Source organism: Convolutriloba macropyga, chromosome 13, assembly GCF_964194025.1.
Source record: "Convolutriloba macropyga chromosome 13, txConMacr16.3, whole genome shotgun sequence".
Taxonomy (NCBI): domain Eukaryota; kingdom Metazoa; phylum Xenacoelomorpha; order Acoela; family Convolutidae; genus Convolutriloba; species Convolutriloba macropyga.
Genome location: NC_134480.1, coordinates 1,246,172 through 1,265,249, shown reverse-complemented (window position 1 = coordinate 1,265,249; position 19,078 = coordinate 1,246,172). Strand labels below are relative to the sequence as shown.

The 19,078-nt window shown below is 34.6% G+C and overlaps 1 protein-coding gene across 1 annotated transcript in view; it reads right to left on the bottom strand.

Moving 5' to 3' along the window:
* The window catches only part of LOC142352080 (tyrosinase HcTyr2-like), a 137,860-nt gene extending 121,207 nt beyond the window's left edge, over positions 1 to 16,653 (bottom strand). Inside the window, exons 1-2 of the mRNA XM_075404443.1 lie at positions 16,443 to 16,653; positions 1,829 to 2,042 (exon numbers count right to left, since the gene is read on the bottom strand). Of these exons, the coding sequence (XP_075260558.1) occupies positions 1,829 to 2,042; positions 16,443 to 16,637 (409 nt within the window). The 5' untranslated portion in view covers positions 16,638 to 16,653. The remainder of the gene's footprint in view (positions 1 to 1,828; positions 2,043 to 16,442) is intronic.
* Positions 16,654 to 19,078: the final 2,425 nt, after the last annotated feature.

Sequence of the window (19,078 nt, the reverse complement as noted above, 5' to 3'; positions counted from 1 at the left end):
AACAACAACAAAAGACTAAAAGCCCGACAACACCCAAGAAACAGAATCGGACAAAACAGAGTGATTCCAAAAAATGACCGCGAACCCCAAAAGCCAACCCAGGAGAAACATTCAAGCAACGTTCGAAAATGATGGCATTGCAGAGCACTCGAGAACACGAACAAAACAGATCATTCATACAAGTAGACACGAATGCACTACAACAATCACCAAACACAATTACTTACCAATTCGTAGAAAACGAATCATCACAAACTATATTTGCATCAAGCGACCCGAAAGACTTTATGATCACATCACCGGACAGCCCACCAGCGCAATCCGACCGAAAGAATGCAAACAACAAAGTAACCAATAGCCCTGGCTTTAAATCAACTAAATCAACTCCAAAAATCGATAAGACAGTTGACAAAATTCACAGACTACATGACAACACAGCAAAATTCAACAACCCACAAGTCATATTTCTAGACTCCGCGAACAAAGAACAAGAACAACACGAAATTGCAACCAACTTACAACAAGAACAAGAAAGATTAGAAAGAGAGCAAGCGAACATTATTTCAATACTCCCCGCACCACAAGAATCAATCAACACAGAGATACTCAACAAGGATATTAGCGAAGAATTACCACAACCAACTGGTAAGAGATCACAGGAAACAATCAATTCAGAAACAGAGTCCGGAAACAATAACAACGACACCGACCAATTGGTAACAGAAAAGAACAAGAAAACACAAGATACAAGCCTGGAACAACAACCAATAGAAAGAACCGAACCCACAATTCAAAAGTCGTACACCAGCAGCACGACATCACAAGAGTACTGTACACCTCCATTATCCCCAACAAGCGAGATATCCGACATAAACTCAGCTGACATAGAGGCACTGAAAGAAACATTGTGAAACACTGTTTCATTCTAGAGAAGGGGAAGTGTGAAACTGGAGCTTACAGTATTTAGAAACTTTGTAACCAAGTACTAAACTATCTACCTATAAACACTCTATGCATAAGTTATTTATTTACTGTCTTTGTAAATATATATACCAATTGGTGTTAGTTGCTCTTTTGCAGCAACCTGTTCGTTAAACATAGAAACGTGTCAATCACACATTAAGAAAGTGCAGACGATAAACTATAGCGATCGAAAACAGTCGCATCGTGGCCAATTGAGTATTACTGCACTATAGTGTTTTATTCTCTAAGAGTAGATTATTCCTATGAGTCAGGAACTAGATAGATCATCCATATCCTCAACCTTATCTAACACCGCAGAATTAGATAGCCAACTGGTGTGGTCGAACCCAGTTAGGAATACATTGAATCCCCAGATTACCCGGCAATTCTCATTCTCCAACATCCTTCTTGACAATTATTATTATTAGTATTATTATTATTATTATTATTATTATTATTATTATTATTATTATTATTATTATTTTTATTATAATAATTATTATTATTAATAGTAACAAATCTATCCACGGCAATTATATTTTACATCAATACGAAATATTCAGTCTCAATTAATGATGAAAGCATTCAAAATTGCTTGAGCAGCTAGGATTTTAAGCAATCTTGAAATTTTTCATTACTAATTGTGGCTGAATACTTCCAAGTCTTGTTATAAGGTTGAAATGGTAGAATGGAGAGAGGAATTCCGATTAATCCAACTTTCACGGTGGGATCTTTTTCCAATCCTATCACGAATTTTTACCAGTGGAGGCCTCGACCCGGGAATACATATTTGCAGCAGCCAAATTTAAAGTACCGTGAACGGCATCCCGGAGATAAAACACTAGTACAAACTATCATTGTGTACCTATGTATACTTTCTCAGCTGACAAAATGGGAGGCAGCTCGTATTCATTTCCGCTTTGATCCAGATAGTCCCAATAGTGGAGAGCGACTTCACCATCCTCACCTTGTTCATCTTCTGGCACCACTGTCTGAAGTGCCTGTTCCAGTCTGAGACAATAAAAGCGATGCCAGAACAGGAACAACACATTGTTGTGCTGACAGTATCCGGACCACTTCTGAACAAACAGAACCAAGAGCATCATGAGAAAGGTGCGTCAAAACTTTATAAGATTCTTTGCAACTAAAAAAAATGAAAATAAGTACAAACTTACAGAAACTTTGAACACAAATTAGGCATTTAATCAACCGGTTGTATCAGTCATACCAAGTTTTATTATTAATACCATACCAAATTCACCTTAGCATGGTATTGCTTGATTTCATACTGTTTACACTCGACTTGCGAGTACGACCTTAATATAAAAACAAAGTCATGTTCTCATAAATTGCTTATCATATATGACCGCTGCCTGTGAATAAAAAATTGACAAATAAATCATAATTGACATTTTCATGAAACGCACCCGGGCCGAGGAATGAGCGGAAAAAAAATGCAAGAAATGAGCGGAAATTGAGCGGACAGTTTAGCAAAATCCGCTCAAAGCCCTTACATTTTTTTGACCGGAATGAGCGGAATTTGAGCGGAGAAAAAATGCAAAAAATGAGCGGAATTTGAGCGGAATACAAAATGCAAGAAATGAGCGGAATATGAGCGGAATAAAAAATGCAAGAAATGAGCGGATTTTGAGCGGATAAAAAATGCAAGAAATGAGCGGAATTTGAGCGGAATAAAAAATGCAAGAAATGAGCATTCGGAAGTTCAATGTTTCCGCTAAAAGTGTATACATTTTTTGGTCATGTCATAATCCGCTCATTTCCTGCATTTTATATTCCGATCAAATTCCTCTCATTTCTTGCATTCTTTTCCCGCTTAAATTCCGCTCATTCCTTGCATTTTTTATTCCGCTTAAACTCCGCTCATTTCTTGCATTATTTTTTATCGAATCCGCTCATTCCGGTCAAATTCCGCTCATTCCGGCCATCTCTTGCATTTTTTGAGCGCAATTTGAGCGGACTCTTCGACTTGGGCAAGCCCTAATGCTTCAAAAACTGTATGATCCACTAACGAGATCAAAGATATTACATTTGATTCCAGAAAAAAACCTAAAAATCATGCATGGTGCTAGTATGGAATGAGAGAAATAAATTTAGGTACCTAAACTCAAGGTCCTGTTTCACTGACATTTTGAAAAATTCCTGCTGTCAACACAAGAAAAGACCATCACGATTATTCTTAGCTGTCAATGTGTCGAGAAAATAATTGCAGCTGTCAAAATATAATCTGTTCCCGTACTTAACGCCAAGTCAATATCAGTACGGGGCAAGTATAATTCCGTTCTCATCGCCTCATCCCCTTTCCCCGAAATTCGAGCAACAAAAACACATAAAACATAAAGGATTAACGTCGACCGAATAGCTCTCAAACGAACGCGGAAGGCTACCTGTAGTTTGATTTGACTCTGCAACTTATAGTTTTCTAGCCTTTTTAATATACAAATAAAAAAACCGATATTTTAAAAATATGCAAAAAATTGCAAGGTTTAAGAAAAAAGCTTCCATATTTTGCAGTGAAAATGTTCAAAACTATTTTTTGTCTCTGGAGTTATGTCAAGTAACCCATCTGCCAAAATCTTTGTTGGCCAGTAATGGTCGATAAACTCACAAAAGGAAAAAAAATTTGAAAACGATCGCAAATTTTATCAACATCTTGCCAAAATTCCACAAATTAAGATCTTCAACATCACTTCATTGTCTCAAGAAATTATCCAGTATTCTACTTCAAGCCTCAAAGAATTTCACTGACTCATAAGCATCCATAAACTTGGAACATGACAATAATTTTCCAAAAATTTGAAAAAAAAATTTTATCAAGAATTTGCTAAAACTGGAATCATTAAAATATTGATAAACATTCCAATAACTCTAGAAACTATGCGACAGCTTATCATCAAAACTTGGAAGAGTGGTCCCTAGGACCCCGGTACCGGAAAAAAATGATTATAAAAATCGAAAAGATTCAAAAACTTGAAAAGATGCAAATACTTCTTTAAAAAATTGTTGAGACTTAAATCTTGAAAAAAAACTCCATTACATCTAAAAGCTACGCAATAACCTATAATCAAACCCTAGATGTGGCTCTTGAGGCTGTTGAAACCTAAAAAATGACATAAATTTTCAAAAAACCTGAGTTTTTTGTAAATATCGTAAAAAAACCAGTAAAGCTTACCTAAATTGGCTGAACTTTCAATGCATCAAACACCCCTTTGTGTCAACTTCAAAATCTACCTGGGAAACAATTTGGAAGTTGTTTTTCTCCTGAAACTAAAAAAATTGAAGATGTTTATATTGAAGATTTAAATTTTGACTAAAATGTTGTTTATTTGATATTAGAAATTACATATAAATCAGAAACATAGCCGGCAGATTGCCGGAGTAGCTGCGAAAAAATAGACCCGCGAGTATAAAAGAGATAGAAACGGAAACAGATACATTTTGAGTAAAAAATCGACACCGCTCAAAAAGCTAAGTAAAAAACATTCAGCGATAAATCAATAAAGCCTGCTAAAATTCATCCCGCAGAAGCCTCTTATTAGAGAGCTTTACTGCACATATGAGTTCCTTTGATCTTAAACAAATTCAATTTATACTTAAATTTTAAAGTGCAAAAGTCATTTTTTGAGTGAGGTAAGTCACTTGTGATCAAAATCTAATCACGCAAAAAAATTTTGCTAAAGAGAGTGAGAAATGACGTCAAGCGCGAAAACGCCGTTAGTGAAAGGAAGAAGTCATTCAAAAAATGTGAATTTTTCAGCTTTGCTGTGTGAAAAAAATAAAAAACGAAAAAGAGCCTCAGACGAGGAATCAGAAATCATAGCAGGACAAGTCCTGAAGTACAATTCAAAAACTTTTCATTGACTAAACAGAAAACTAGATCTAGAACTGACTATGAGTGAATTGGGAAAACCATTTCGGAAGATATCAGATAAAAAAAATAAAAAAAAAACAGAAAATCAATGTCAAGATGCCTCATGTGGACAAAAAACCGCAAGCGAGGAATGGAAATTTGGTTGGAACAAAAAATAAGGCCTCGAATGAACTATGAATGGAATGGGAAAACCATTTAGAAAAAAATCTAATCCAAGAAAAATCAAAGTTAACTTGCCGAATGTGAACAATCAACTACTGGCGAGAAACCGAACTTTTGTTCAAACACCGTTTTCTCACTCTACTTTATAATTAGAGCGCCGTTAGTGAAAGGAAGAAGTCATTCAAAAATGTGACTTTTTCAGCTTTGCTGTGTGAAAAAATAAAAAACGAAAAAGAGCATCAGACGAGGAATCAAAAATCATAGCAGGACAAGTCCTGAAGTACAATTCAAAGACTTTTCTTTGACTAAACAGAAAACTGGATCTAGAACTGACTATAAGTGAATTGGGAAAACCATTTCGAAAAAAATTAGATGAAAAAAATAAAAAAAACAGAAATTCAATGTCAAGATGCCGCATGTGGACAAAAAACCGCAAGCGAGGAATGGAAATTTGGTTGGAACAAAAATTAAGGCCTCGAATGAACTATGAATGGCAGGGGAAAACCATTTAGAAAAAAATCTAATCCAAGAAAAATCAAAGTGAACTTGCCGAATGTGAACAATCAACTATGACGAGAAACCGAACTTTTGTTCAAACACCGTTTTCTCACTCTACTTTATAATTAGAGCGCCGTTAGTGAAAGGAAGAAGTCATTCAAAAAATGTGACTTTTTCAGCTTTGCTGTGTGAAAAAATAAAAAACGAAAAAGAGCATCAGACGAGGAATCAAAAATCATAGCAGGACAAGTCCTGAAGTACAATTCAAAGACTTTTCTTTGACTAAACAGAAAACTGGATCTAGAACTGACTATAAGTGAATTGGGAAAACCATTTCGAAAAAAATTAGATGAAAAAAATAAAAAAAACAGAAAATCAATGTCAAGATGCCGCATGTGGACAAAAAACCGCAAGCGAGGAATGGAAATTTGGTTGGAACAAAAAATAAGGCCTCGATTGAACTATGAATGGCAGGGGAAAACCATTTAGAAAAAAATCTAATCCAAGAAAAATCAAAGTGAACTTGCCGAATGTGAACAATCAACTACTGACGAGAAACCGAACTTTTGTTCAAACACCGTTTTCTCACTCTACTTTATAATTAGAGCGCCGTTAGTGAAAGGAAGAAGTCATTCAAAAAATGTGACTTTTTCAGCTTTGCTGTGTGAAAAAATAAAAAACGAAAAAGAGCATCAGACGAGGAATCAAAAATCATAGCAGGACAAGTCCTGAAGTACAGTTCAAAGACTTTTCTTTGACTAAACAGAAAACTGGATCTAGAACTGACTATAAGTGAATTGGGAAAACCATTTCGAAAAAAATTAGATGAAAAAAATAAAAAAAAACAGAAAATCATTGTCAAGATGCCGCATGTGGACAAAAAACCTCAAGCGAGGAATGGAAATTTGGTTGGAACAAAAAATGAGGCCTCGAATGAACTATGAATGGCAGGGGAGAACCATTTAGAAAAAAATCTAATCCAAGAAAAATCAAAGTGAACTTGCCGAATGTGAAAAATCAACTACTGACGAGAAACCGAACTTTTGTTCAAACACCGTTTTCTCACTCTACTTTATAATAAGAGCGCCGTTAGTGAAAGGAAGAAGTCATTCAAAAAATGTGACTTTTTTTGCTTTGCTGTTTGAAAAAATAAAAAACGAAAAAGAGCATCAGACGAGGAATCAAAAATCATAGCAGGACAAGTCCTGAAGTACAATTCAATGGGCAGCTAATATTAGGCTAAGTAACTTGTCTAACACAAAGAAGAAAAACTGCAAAAAATAAGAAAATTGGTTTAAAATTTCTGAAATTTGCTTTCAATTTTTAGAAGAAAAGATTGATTTACATCAATAAAACATTAGTAAAATGTTAGCTAAATATTCCTCAAGTAACATTCAAACCCCACTTAAGGTATTAAAACAAAAAAGGCCCACAATTTTCAAATTGCGCCTAAAAATCAGCAAAACTGATCAAAAATATCCAAATTAGCATTAAACTCAGAATTAACTACTTGAAGCACCAATTCTTATCAAAACAAGCCTAAAACTAATACAATATCATACTCAAATCTCATAATCATCAAAACTTGCAGAAAACTGCTTTTAAAAGCCGCACGTGATCGAAAATATATCTCTCACTTAGCGAAAATTTTTTCTCACATTAATTTCTCGCTCTCTCAAATACAGAGGTATCAATAAAAACCACTCACTTTTTGCTCCGCTCTTAAGATTCGTTCAGCCGCGAAATCACTCCAATTTTTTTCTCGCGTTTCATTTCCCGCTTCAAAAATCACTCCAACAAAATTGATTACAAAAAACATAGCCGGAAGAATTCCGGAAACTACTCGAAGAAAATTGCCCAACCTTATGACTAAACAACTGAACAACTATTGTGAACCCTGAACCTCCACAAATGCCTTAAAAAATTAAAGAATAAAAGAAATGGCGTTCAAAAACAAATTGAAAAAAGAACTATGAAAACTTAAGTTTTTTTTAACTTGAGTTTTTTTGTAGTACAATGAAACATCAAGCCGAATAAAATTCCTTTGCAATTAGAGCAATGAAAATCTCGCAAAACAATAACCAAGTCAGAATAGGCTAAGAAACTTGTCTAAAATTAAAAAAAGAGAAAAAATTCAAAACCAAAATTGGTTTTAAACTTCTCAAATTTTCTGTCAATTTTCCGAAGAAAAGAATGATTTACAACAAAAAAACTCCAGTCAATTGTTAGCTGAATATTCCTTAAGTAACAGGCTTCCATTCAAATCCCTCTTATGGTATTAAAACAAAAAAAGGCCCACAATTTTTAAATTGCTCCTAAAAATCAGCAAAACTGATCAAAAAAACCCAAATTAGCATTAAACTCAGAATTAACTACTTGAAGCCTTAAATTCTTATCAAAACAAGCCTAGAACTAAAACAATATCATACTCAAACCTCATAATCATCAAAAGTTGCGGAAAAACTTCTTTTAAAAGCCGCACGTGATCAAAATTATATCTCTCGCTTAGAGAAAATTTTTTCTCACATCAATTTCTTGCTCTCTCAAATACAGCGGTATCAATAAAAACCACTCACTTTTCGCTCCGCTCTTAAGATTCGTTCAGCCGCGAAATCACTCCAATTTTTTTCTCGCGTTTCATTTCCCGCTTCAAAAATCACTCCAACAAAATTGATTACAAAAAACATAGCCGGAAGAATTCCGGAAACTACTCGAAGAAAATTGCCCAACCTTATGACTAAACAACTGAACAACTATTGTGAACCCTGAACCTCCACAAATGCCTTAAAAAATTAAAGAATAAAAGAAATGGCGTTCAAAAACAAATTGAAAAAAGAACTATGAAAACTTAATTTTTTTTAACTTGAGTTTTTTTGTAGTACAATGAAACATCAAGCCGAATAAAATTCCTTTGCAATTAGAGCAATGAAAATCTCGCAAAACAATAGCCAAGTCAGAATAGGCTAAGAAACTTGTCTAAAATTAAAAAAAGAGAAAAAATTCAAAACCAAAATTGGTTTTAAACTTCTCAAATTTTCTGTCAATTTTCCGAAGAAAAGAATGATTTACAACAAGAAAACTCCAGTCAATTGTTAGCTGAATATTCCTTAAGTAACAGGCTTCCATTCAAATCCCTCTTATGGTATTAAAACAAAAAAAGGCCCACAATTTTTAAATTGCGCCTAAAAATCAGCAAGACTGATCAAAAAAACCCAAATTAGCATTAAACTCAGAATTAACCACTTGAAGCCTTCAATTCTTATCAAAACAAGCCTAAAACTAATACAATATCATACTCAAACCTCATAATCATCAAAAGTTGCAGAAAAATTGCTTTTAAAAGCCGCACGTGATCAAAAATTTATCTCTCACTTAGAGAAAATTTTTTCTCACATCAATTTCTCGCTCTCTCAAATACAGAGGTATCAAAAAAACCACTCGCTTTTCGCTCCGCTCTTACGATTCGTTCAGCCGCAAAATCAATCCAATTTTTTTCTCGCGTTTCATTTCCCGCTTCAAAAATCACTCCAATAAAATTGATTACAAAAAACATAGCCGGAAGAATTCCGGAAACTACTCGAAGAAAATTGCCCAACCTTATAACTAAACAACTGAACAACTATTGTGAACCCTGAACCTCCACAAATGCCTTAAAAAATTAAAGAATAAAAGAAATGGCGATCAAAAACAAATTGAAAAAAGAACTATGAAAACTTAAGTTTTTTTAACTTGAGTTATTTTTTAGTACAATGAAACATCAAGCCGAATAAAATTCCTTTGCAATTAGAGCAATGAAAATCTCGCAAAACAATAGGCAAGTTATAATAGGCTAAGAAACTTGTCTGAGATTAAAAAAAGAAAATATTCAAAAAAAAATTGGTTTTAAACTTCTCAAATTTTCTGTCAATTTTCCGAAGAAAAGAATGATTCACATCAAAAAAACTCCAGTCAATTGTTAGCTGAATATTCCTCAAGTAGCAGGCTTCCATACAAATCTTACTTATGGTATTAAAACAAAAAAAGGCCCCCAATTTTTAAATTGCGCCTAAAAATAAGCAGAACTGATCTAAAATATCCAAGTTGTCATTAAACTCAGAATTAACTACTTGAAGCCTTCAATTCTTATCAAAACAAGCGTAGAACTAATACAATATCATACTCAAACCTCATAATCATCAAAAGTTACAGAAACACTGCTTTTAGAAGCCGCACGAGATCAAAAATATATTTCTCGCTTAGAGAAAATTTTTTCTCACATCAATTTCTCGCTCTCTCAAATACAGAGGTATCAATAAAAACCACTCACTTTTTGCTCCGCTCTTAAGATTCGTTCAGCCGCAAAATCACTCCAATTTTTTTCTCGCGTTTCATTTCCCGCTTCAAAAATCACTCCAATAAAATTGATTACAAAAAACATAGCCGGAAGAATTCCGGAAACTACTCGAAGAAAATTGCCCAACCTTATGACTAAACAACTGAACAACTATTGAGAACCCTGAACCTCCACAAATGCCTTAAAAAATTAAAGAATAACAGAATTGGCGTTCAAAAACAAATTGAAAAAAAACTATGAAAACTTAAGTATTTGTTTTAACTTGAAGTTTTTTGTAGTACAAAGAAACATCAAGCCGAATAAAATTTCTTTGCGATAAGAGCAATGAAAATCTCGCAAAACAATAGGCAAGTCATAATAGGCTAAGAAACTTGTCTAAGATTAAAAAAAGAAAAAATTCAAAAAAAAGATTGGTTTTAAACTTCTCAAATTTTCTGTCAATTTTCCGAAGAAAAGAATGATACACATCAATAAAACTCCAGTCAATTGTTAGCTGAATATTCCCTAAGTAACAGGCTTCCATTCAAATCCCACTTATGGTATTAAAACAAAAAAAGGCCCACAATTTTTAAATTGCGCCTAAAAATCAGCAAAACTGATTAAAAAAATCCAAATTGGCATTAAACTCAGAATTAACTACTTGAAGCCTTTAATTCTTATCAAAACAAGCCTAGAACTAAAACAATATCATACTCAAACCTCATAATCATCAAAAGTTGCGGAAAAACTGCTTTTAAAAGCCGCACGTGATCAAAATTATATCTCTCGCTTAGAGAAAATTTCTTCTCACATCAATTTCTTGCTCTCTCAGATACAGCGGTATCAATAAAAACCACTCACTTTTCGCTCCGCTCTTAAGATTCGTTCAGCCTCAAAATCACTCCAATTTTTTTCACGCGTTTCATTTCCCGCTTCAAAAATCACTCCAATAAAATTGATTACAAAAAACATAGCCAGAAGAATTCGGGAAACTACTCGAAGAAAATTGCCCAAACTTATGACTAAACAACTGAACAACTATTGAGAACCCTGAACCTCCCCAAATGCCTTAAAAAAATTAAAGAATAACAGAATCGGCGTTCAAAAACAAATTGAAAAAAAAAACTATGAAAAATTAAGATTTGTTTTAACTTGAGTTTTTTTTGTGGTACAATGAAACATCAAGCCGAATAAAATGACTTTGCAATTAGAGCAATAGAAATCCCGCAAAACAATAGGCAAGTCATAATAGGCTAAGAAACTTGTCTAAGATTAAAAAAAAGAACAAAATTCAAAAAAAAAATGGTTTTGAATTTCTCAAATTTTCTGTCAACTTTCCGAAGAAAAGAATTATTTACATCAATAAAACTCCAGTCAATTGTTAGCTGAATATTCCTTAAATAACAAGCTTCCATACAAATCTCACTTATGGTATTAAAACAAAAAAAGGCCCACAATTTTTAAATTGCGCCTAAAAATCAGCAAAACTGATCAAAAATATGCAAATTACCATTAAACTCAGACTTAACTAATTGAAGCCTTCAATTCTTATCAAAACAAGCCTAGAACTAATGCAATATCATACTCAAACCTCATAATCATCAAAAATTGAAGAAAAACTGCTTTTAAAAGCCTCACGTGAACAAAAATATTTCTCTCGCTTGGAGAAAACTTTTTCTCAAATCAATTTCTCGCTCTCTCTCAAATACAGCGGTATCAATAAAAACGACTCAATTTTCACTCCGCTCTTAAGATTCGTTCAGCCCCAAAATCACTCCAATTTTTTACACGCGTTTCATTTCCCGCTTCAAAAATCACTCCAATAAAACTGATTACAAAAAAAAATAGCCGGAAGAATTCCGGAAACTACTCAAAGAAAATTGCCCAACCTTATTACTAAACAACTGAACAACTATTGTGAACCCTGAACCTCCACAAATAGCCTAAAAAATTAAAGAATAAAAGAAATGGCGTTCAAAAACAAATTGAAAAAAGAACTATGAAAAACTTAAGTTTTGTTAACATGAGTTTTTTTTTGTAGTACAATGAAACATAAAGCCGAATAAAATTCCTTCGCAATTAGAGCAATAAAAATCTCGCAAACCAATAGGCAAATCATAATAGGCTAAGAAACTTGTCTGAGATTAAAAAAAGAAAAAATCCAAAAAACTTTGGTTTTAAACTTCTCAAATTTTCTGTCAGTTTTCCGAAGAAAAGAATGATTTACATCAATAAAACTTCAGTCAATTGTTAGCTGAATATTCCTTAAGTAACAGGCTTCCATTCAAATCCCACTAACGAATTAAAACAAAACAACAGGCCAAAAATTATTAAATTGCGCCTAAAAATTAGGAAAACTGATCAAAAAACTCAAAATTAGCAATAAACTCAGAATTAACTACTTGAAGCCTTCAATTCCTAACAGAACCCGCCTAAAACTAATATTATATCATAATCAAACCTCATAACCATCATAAGTTGCAAAAAACTGCTTTTAAAAGCCGCACAAAAACATCAAAAATTCGCTTGCTTTGAGAAAATTTTTTCACACATCAACTTTTCGCTCTCTCAAAAACAGCGGTATGAACAAAAACCACTCTCTTTTCGCTCCGTTCTTCACTTTTGTTCAGCGCTAAAATGAATCCAACTTTTTTCACGCGTTTCATTTCCCGCTTCAAAATTCACTCGAATAAAATTTATTAAAAAAAAGGACTTCCCCAATACTCCTCTTCGAGTCGTAAAAAAAGGCAGCGCCCCAATACAACTCAAAAATTCTTCAAAAACCAAGAGCAACGCAATATAGCTCTGCTCAGCTTAAAATTCAGCAGCTATAAAACAGATATAGGCAATTAAAAACTGCATAGGAACTATAATAACATGTATAGAGCTCAAACTATATCCAAATATGTTTTTGTTGTCAGGTACTTCGCTGGCACTTCATATTGCACGTGATATTGCAAAAACCTGTATATTAATTTGACAGTCTATTTTACCTATATATGCTACAGACATCTTTGCAGAGTAATCAAAACACGGGCTGAGATGGTGCAATTACGAACAATCGGTTGATGCAGACAAAAACGACTGTGCCCAGATTTAGGTCCAGACCCAAATTGAGCTATGATCAGACTATGCAGACTGAAATGACCTCTGATCAGACTTTCCAGACCGAAGTTACCTCTGATCAGACCTTCCAGACCAAAATGATCTCTGATTAGACTTTCCAGACCAAAATGTCCTCTGATCAGACCGATCCCAGACCACTGTCCAGACTATAGTGCGCTTATGATCAGACCCAAATTCAGACCATTGTCCAGACTTTAAACAGACTATAATCAGACCATCTTCAGACCATGGTCCAGACTCAATTTAAGACCATTGCACAGACCTTAATCAGACTATGATCAGACCCAAGTGCGCTCATAATAGTCTGATCAGAGAAAGATTTTAATTATGAACAAATCTCTTAATTTTGCTATAATATATTCATTTCATAAAAACTGGTGTTTGCAGTATTAAAATCATCTAAGGAAAAGCCAATTCTGAAAATATTGCTAATGAAAACGAAACCTAACTGTTGAGAAAAAAATTTTTTTAACCACACCCCTTAGTTTGCATTTCTGACTCAATGGATGAACTTAGACAGCTTTCCACAAAAAACGTCGTGGTCTTCAGTTAATCAAAACTTCCTCTTGAGGGGACCGGCATTTGCTAACAGCTGGACTTTTTGTTTCTGATCAGAGTCATCGGACTTTAGATGAGTCTCTGATCGGAACGCTGCTTTATTGTTGACTCTTGGCAGAGCCAACATCCCTCATTGACAATTGAAACGGCAGACGATTGGAAACTGTGCGCATGATCCAGAAGACAGATGGCCACTACCAGATGCTCCGATTAAAAATTGACATAAATACAAAATTTGAGCATATGTGCAAGAAAAGTGCAAAGGTTTAGAAATTGTGCATTATGAAAAGAATGAGGCGACGCAATAAACAGTGGAAAAATGGTCGCCTATGATTCAATTACCACGACAGTGCGAAATTCATCCAATATGATTGGACAAAAATTTAAATCAAGTTTTCTTCAGTATAAAATAATGTATTTTTGTCACATCTTCCGCAAGAGCTATTGAAGAAGGTACTTCAAGAAATTGTTATATAAACTCCCAAAAACTCATGAAACGCCAAAGAAAGAAGCAAAATTGTTTTTCAATCTTATTTTAGTGTAAAAATCCTTCCATGCTCAATAAATCAGAATGAATCCAAATACACAACTAACTACATACATTACGTTGCAGAGGTATACCTCAAAGTTTCCGCCTTAGTAAAATTGTCTCGAAAACACGGGCTGAGAGGGTGCAATTACGAACAATCTGTTGATGCAGACAAAAACGACTGTGCCCAGATTTAGGTCCAGACCCAAATTGAGCTATGATCAGACTATGCAGACTGAAATGACCTCTGATCAGACTTTCAAGGCCGAAGTTACCTCTGATCAGACCTTCCAGACCAAAATGATCTCTGATTAGACTTTACAGACCAAAATGTCCTCTGCTCAGACCGATCCCAGACCACTGTCCAGACTATAGTGCGCTTATGATCAGACGCAAATTCAGACCATTGTCCAGATTTTAAACAGACTATAATCAAACCATCTTCATACCATGGTCCAGAATCAATATAAGACCATTGCAGAGACCTTAATCAGACTATGATCAGACCCAAGTGCGCTCATAATAGTCTGATCAGAGAAAGATTTTAATTATGAACAAATCTCTTAATTTTGCTATAATATATCCATTTCATAAAAATTGGTGTTTGCAGTATCAAAATCATCTAAGGAAAAGCCAATTCTGAGAAAAAATTTTTTAACCACACCCCTTAGTTTGTATTTCTGACTCATTGGATGAACTTAGACAACTTTCCACAAAAAACGTCGTGGTCTTCAGTTAATCAAAACTTCTTCTTGAGGGGACCGGCATTTGCTAACGGCTGGACTTTTTGTTTCTGATCAGAGTCATCGGACTTTAGATGAGTCTCTGATCGGAACGCTGCTTTATTGTTGACTCTTGGCAGAGCCAACATCCCTCATTGACAATTGAAACGGCAGACGATTGAAAACTGTACGCATGATCCAGAAGACAGATGGCCATTACCAGATGCTCAGACTAAAAATTGACATAAATACAAAATTTGAGCATATGTGCAAGAAAAGTGCAAAGTTTTAGAAATTGTGCATTATGAAAAGAATGAGGCGACGCAATAAACAGTGGAAAAATGGTTGACTATGATTCAATTATCACGACAGTGCAAAATTCATCCAATATGATTGGACAAAAAGTTTTCTTCAGAATAAAATAATGTATTTTTGTCACATCTTCCGCAAGAGCTATTGAAGAAGGTACTTCAAGAAATTGTTATATAAAAAATCGTGAAACGCCAAAAAATGAAGCAAAATTGTTTTTCAATCTTTTTTTAGTGTAAAAATCCTTCCATGCTCAATAAATCAGAACGAATCCGAATACACAACTAACTACAAACATTACGTTGCAGAGGTATACCTCAAAGTTTCCGCCTTAGTAAAATTGTCTCGAAAATGAGTTACATACAATGAACGAAATTAGATGACATCCTTTGTATCTTACTTTTCGCAAAAGTGGATTCGACAATTTAGCGAAATAAAAGAACATTCGGTGCGAAAAGTTGGTAACAAATCTTGTAGTACGTTTCCGCTCAATTTAGGTATCAATTATTTGCGCTCATTTTGCGCATGCATTAAGCACTTTTATAAAGATTTAATTGAAGCTTTCAAGACTTTAAACTGCTTTAAATACATGCAACCACAAAAATTGATTTTTTCCGAAATATCCCTCGCACATCAAAGGCTTTGTATATCAATGTGGGACTGGCCAATTTGAATACGTATTAAAAAATAGTACTAATAGGTAGTAATAAGTAGTAATAAAGTACAATAAGTAGTAATAAAGTAGTAATAAAGTACTACTAGTAGTAATAAGTAAGGCATAATTAAATAAGTAGTAATTAAGTTAGGCTTTATTGCGGATTATATGCGAAATCGAGCTACATTGCGTGCAAAAAATCATACGTAAATTGAACGGATGCGTGATAGGACTCGCGCGAAAAATAGGTTATTGAGTTTGTACTTGTATTTCGCGGCTAAAATTTGGACACTTTTGCGAACACGGGATACGATACTCCCTTCCATTTTGCCGGTTTCTGCCAAAGTAGCTATTTTCCGCAATATTGTACCACTTTCAATGTATTAACATAGTAAAAACGAACACGAGATACACACATCGGGCATATCTGCGCATGACGATTTGGGTATACCTCTGCATCGTAATGAAGCATAAGACCGATTTCTCAACATAATCTAAAAACTCAAGTTTTTTGTCACAACTTTGACTTTCTTTTTTGTTGCGTGTCAGTTCAGGAAACAGAACTGAAATAATATAATGTAAATTAAATTGTGGTCTTTTGATTCAAAACAGGGCGAGAAAAATTAAGGTTCAGACCGTGAATTTAGCGTTTGGGAGGGTAAATTCCCTTAGACAATAACTGTCGATTCACATTTCGACAACTCACCCCAGTTAACTACCTTTTTAGAATCCACTTTGAACTCATGGTTCTTGAAAGGCATCCCGTGATAAGTTGCAATTGACCAGAATGAGTTTGGGTTTGTGTGTGGCAGTTGTTTGATCCGTTTCCACGCTTTCAGGAAATTGTTCTTCTTCTGTTGATTTTCGGGCTTTTCCAACTCGCGAAGTGATAAGCGCACAGTCAATTTGCTCATGATTCTCTGCTGAAACCAATTCACTGTTCCTTCTATTTCAATATAGTGTCACTATTACCATAGTGTCACTATTACTATATATTACATGCCCCAACCCCCAACTAAAGCACGTCCCAGCCGAATAACGGTAATGGTGGTGGGGGTTTCAGAAGTTCTGCCCAAACTAAGCAGGGCTTGATTCACTCTCACTTTTTGTATTCCTTTCTGGAAACCCTGCCTTCACAACACTCAGCAGGTTCAAATCACGATTTTCAAAGGCAACACTCCGCCTCACTTCATTTGTCGATTTTAGAAAATTGAAGCAAATTGCTGTCATGTATGCTTCAACTCAAACTTTCTTCTTGGAATGCTTCATTGGCACGCTTTCATTGGCCTTTTTGATGGCTATTCTACATATTGCAAGAAACAGTACATTTTACAGATCAGTCAGTCATTTCCATCGATATTTTAAGTGAGTATGAATAGCTTGATCGCTAGATGATCTTGTTTTCTGAAGCTACCGGACTTTTTTTGTTACCTTATTTGTAAGTATTAATTTAACAAAGATTAGAGGACCCAGAGTACGATTTCATCGGTCACTAAAACTTCGAGGAGGAGGGCTTTGAAAGATTGAACTTAGACTTAAAGAAGTGAAATATTCGTTTTTGAACCAAACTTAATGTTCTAAAGGACACTAAGTTGAAAACCAAAAAAATTGACTTCTACTTCGTTAGGTTTAAGTTCAGTATTTCACTTCTTTCAGTCTGAGTTTTAAAATTGAGAAAGCGAACAATACACAACTTATTAATAGTGGAAATTTGGAATTACCGGGTGATATTGCTGTCTCTGATCTTAAGATTGCACCAAAAACATCTCTTGTGTCAAAAATTGCCAACGGTGACAAAGATTTGGAGAAAAAAATGATTGAAACTGCTGAAAAAAATTATAAACATGAAAACTGAAGAAAACTTGGTTTTCTACAAAACTGCAAGTTAATCCGCAAAATTATAATCCTAATTTCAATTTCAACCCATTCGTACCATTCAGCTCTCTAAATAAATTGGATCAAAGCTATAGTCCCCCTGGTCATGCGACCTCGTGTCTAGACACGAGGGCACTAAGTACCTCAGACGACTAAGACTTTGTTCTAACATATATAGAGACGGCTCAAGAGAGAGAGAGAGAGAGAGAGACAGAGAGAGAGAGAGAGAGAGAGAGAGAGAGAGAGAGAGAGTGAGTGAGAGAGAGAGAGAGAGAGAAGAGAGAGAGAGAGTCCGTCTGTGTCAATTTGCAACATCACCAAACAAAGCAGAAAACAAGATTTGAAGGAGAAAGAGAATACACACTAGGCAAATGCAGGCAAATCAAAACAATCATAATCGATTGCCATAATGCGTTAGGCAGAAGAGAAAAACTTGCAGATTTTTCTATTAATCTTAATCATTTTGAAAACTGTTTTTACTAAGGTAGACGAATTCATATTAAGAATGTTATACAGAATAGGCTAGAAACGTTGTTGAAATTTTTTTGCTGACAACTCAAAAAACCACTAATCACAATCCGAGTTCAAAAAAAAAATAAAGAGTCGCTAAAAAGTTTGTCAATTTAATATTATTATTATTTAGCTTTCAACTGAATTCAGTGATAAGTTATACTTTCGTCTGATTTGAAACCAACGAGACCCACCATTAATTGAACATGAAAAACCCAGGAGAGCAAAATTGGGCAAAAATCGGAAACCAACAAAATTTTCCGAAAACAACGGTTTTAGAAGTGAGTAAGCCAGTAGATAAGTAGCAAATAATATTATATCAAATTCTAACTTGTTTTCCTTAAATTAATGATTTATTGCCGATTTTTATTCAGCAAGATGACAGGACGAAGAGCGTAAAACGCCAAAATTGAGAAAACAGAGACCTAGAAATTTCCTAAATTGAGGTGTGTAGGAAACCGTTACATTATAACTATTATAATAAAACCGAAATAAATTGAAAACAATTGAACCCACTATTCAACTCCAGCATCCCCTCGTAGTTGTATACGCTCTCACTTTCTGCTTTTTACCTTGACTTAGGAGAAGGAAGAGAGGAACAGTGAGAGAGAGAGAGAGAGAGGGAGAGGGAGAGAGAGAGAGAGAGAGAGAGAGAGAGAGAGAGAGAGAGAGAGAGAGAGAGAGAGAGAGAGAGAGTGAGAGAGAGAGAGAGAGAGAGTCCGTCTGTGTCAATTTGCAACATCACCAAACAAAGCAGAAAACAAGATTTGAAGGAGAAAGAGATTACACACTAGGCAAATGCAGGCAAATCAAAAAATCATAATAGATCCCCATAATGCGTTAGGCAGAAGAGAAAAACTTGCAGATTTTTCTCTTAAACTTAATCATTTTGAAAACTGTTTTACTAAGGTAGAAGATTTCATTTAAAAATAATGTTATACAGAATAGGCTAGAAACGTTGTTGAAATAT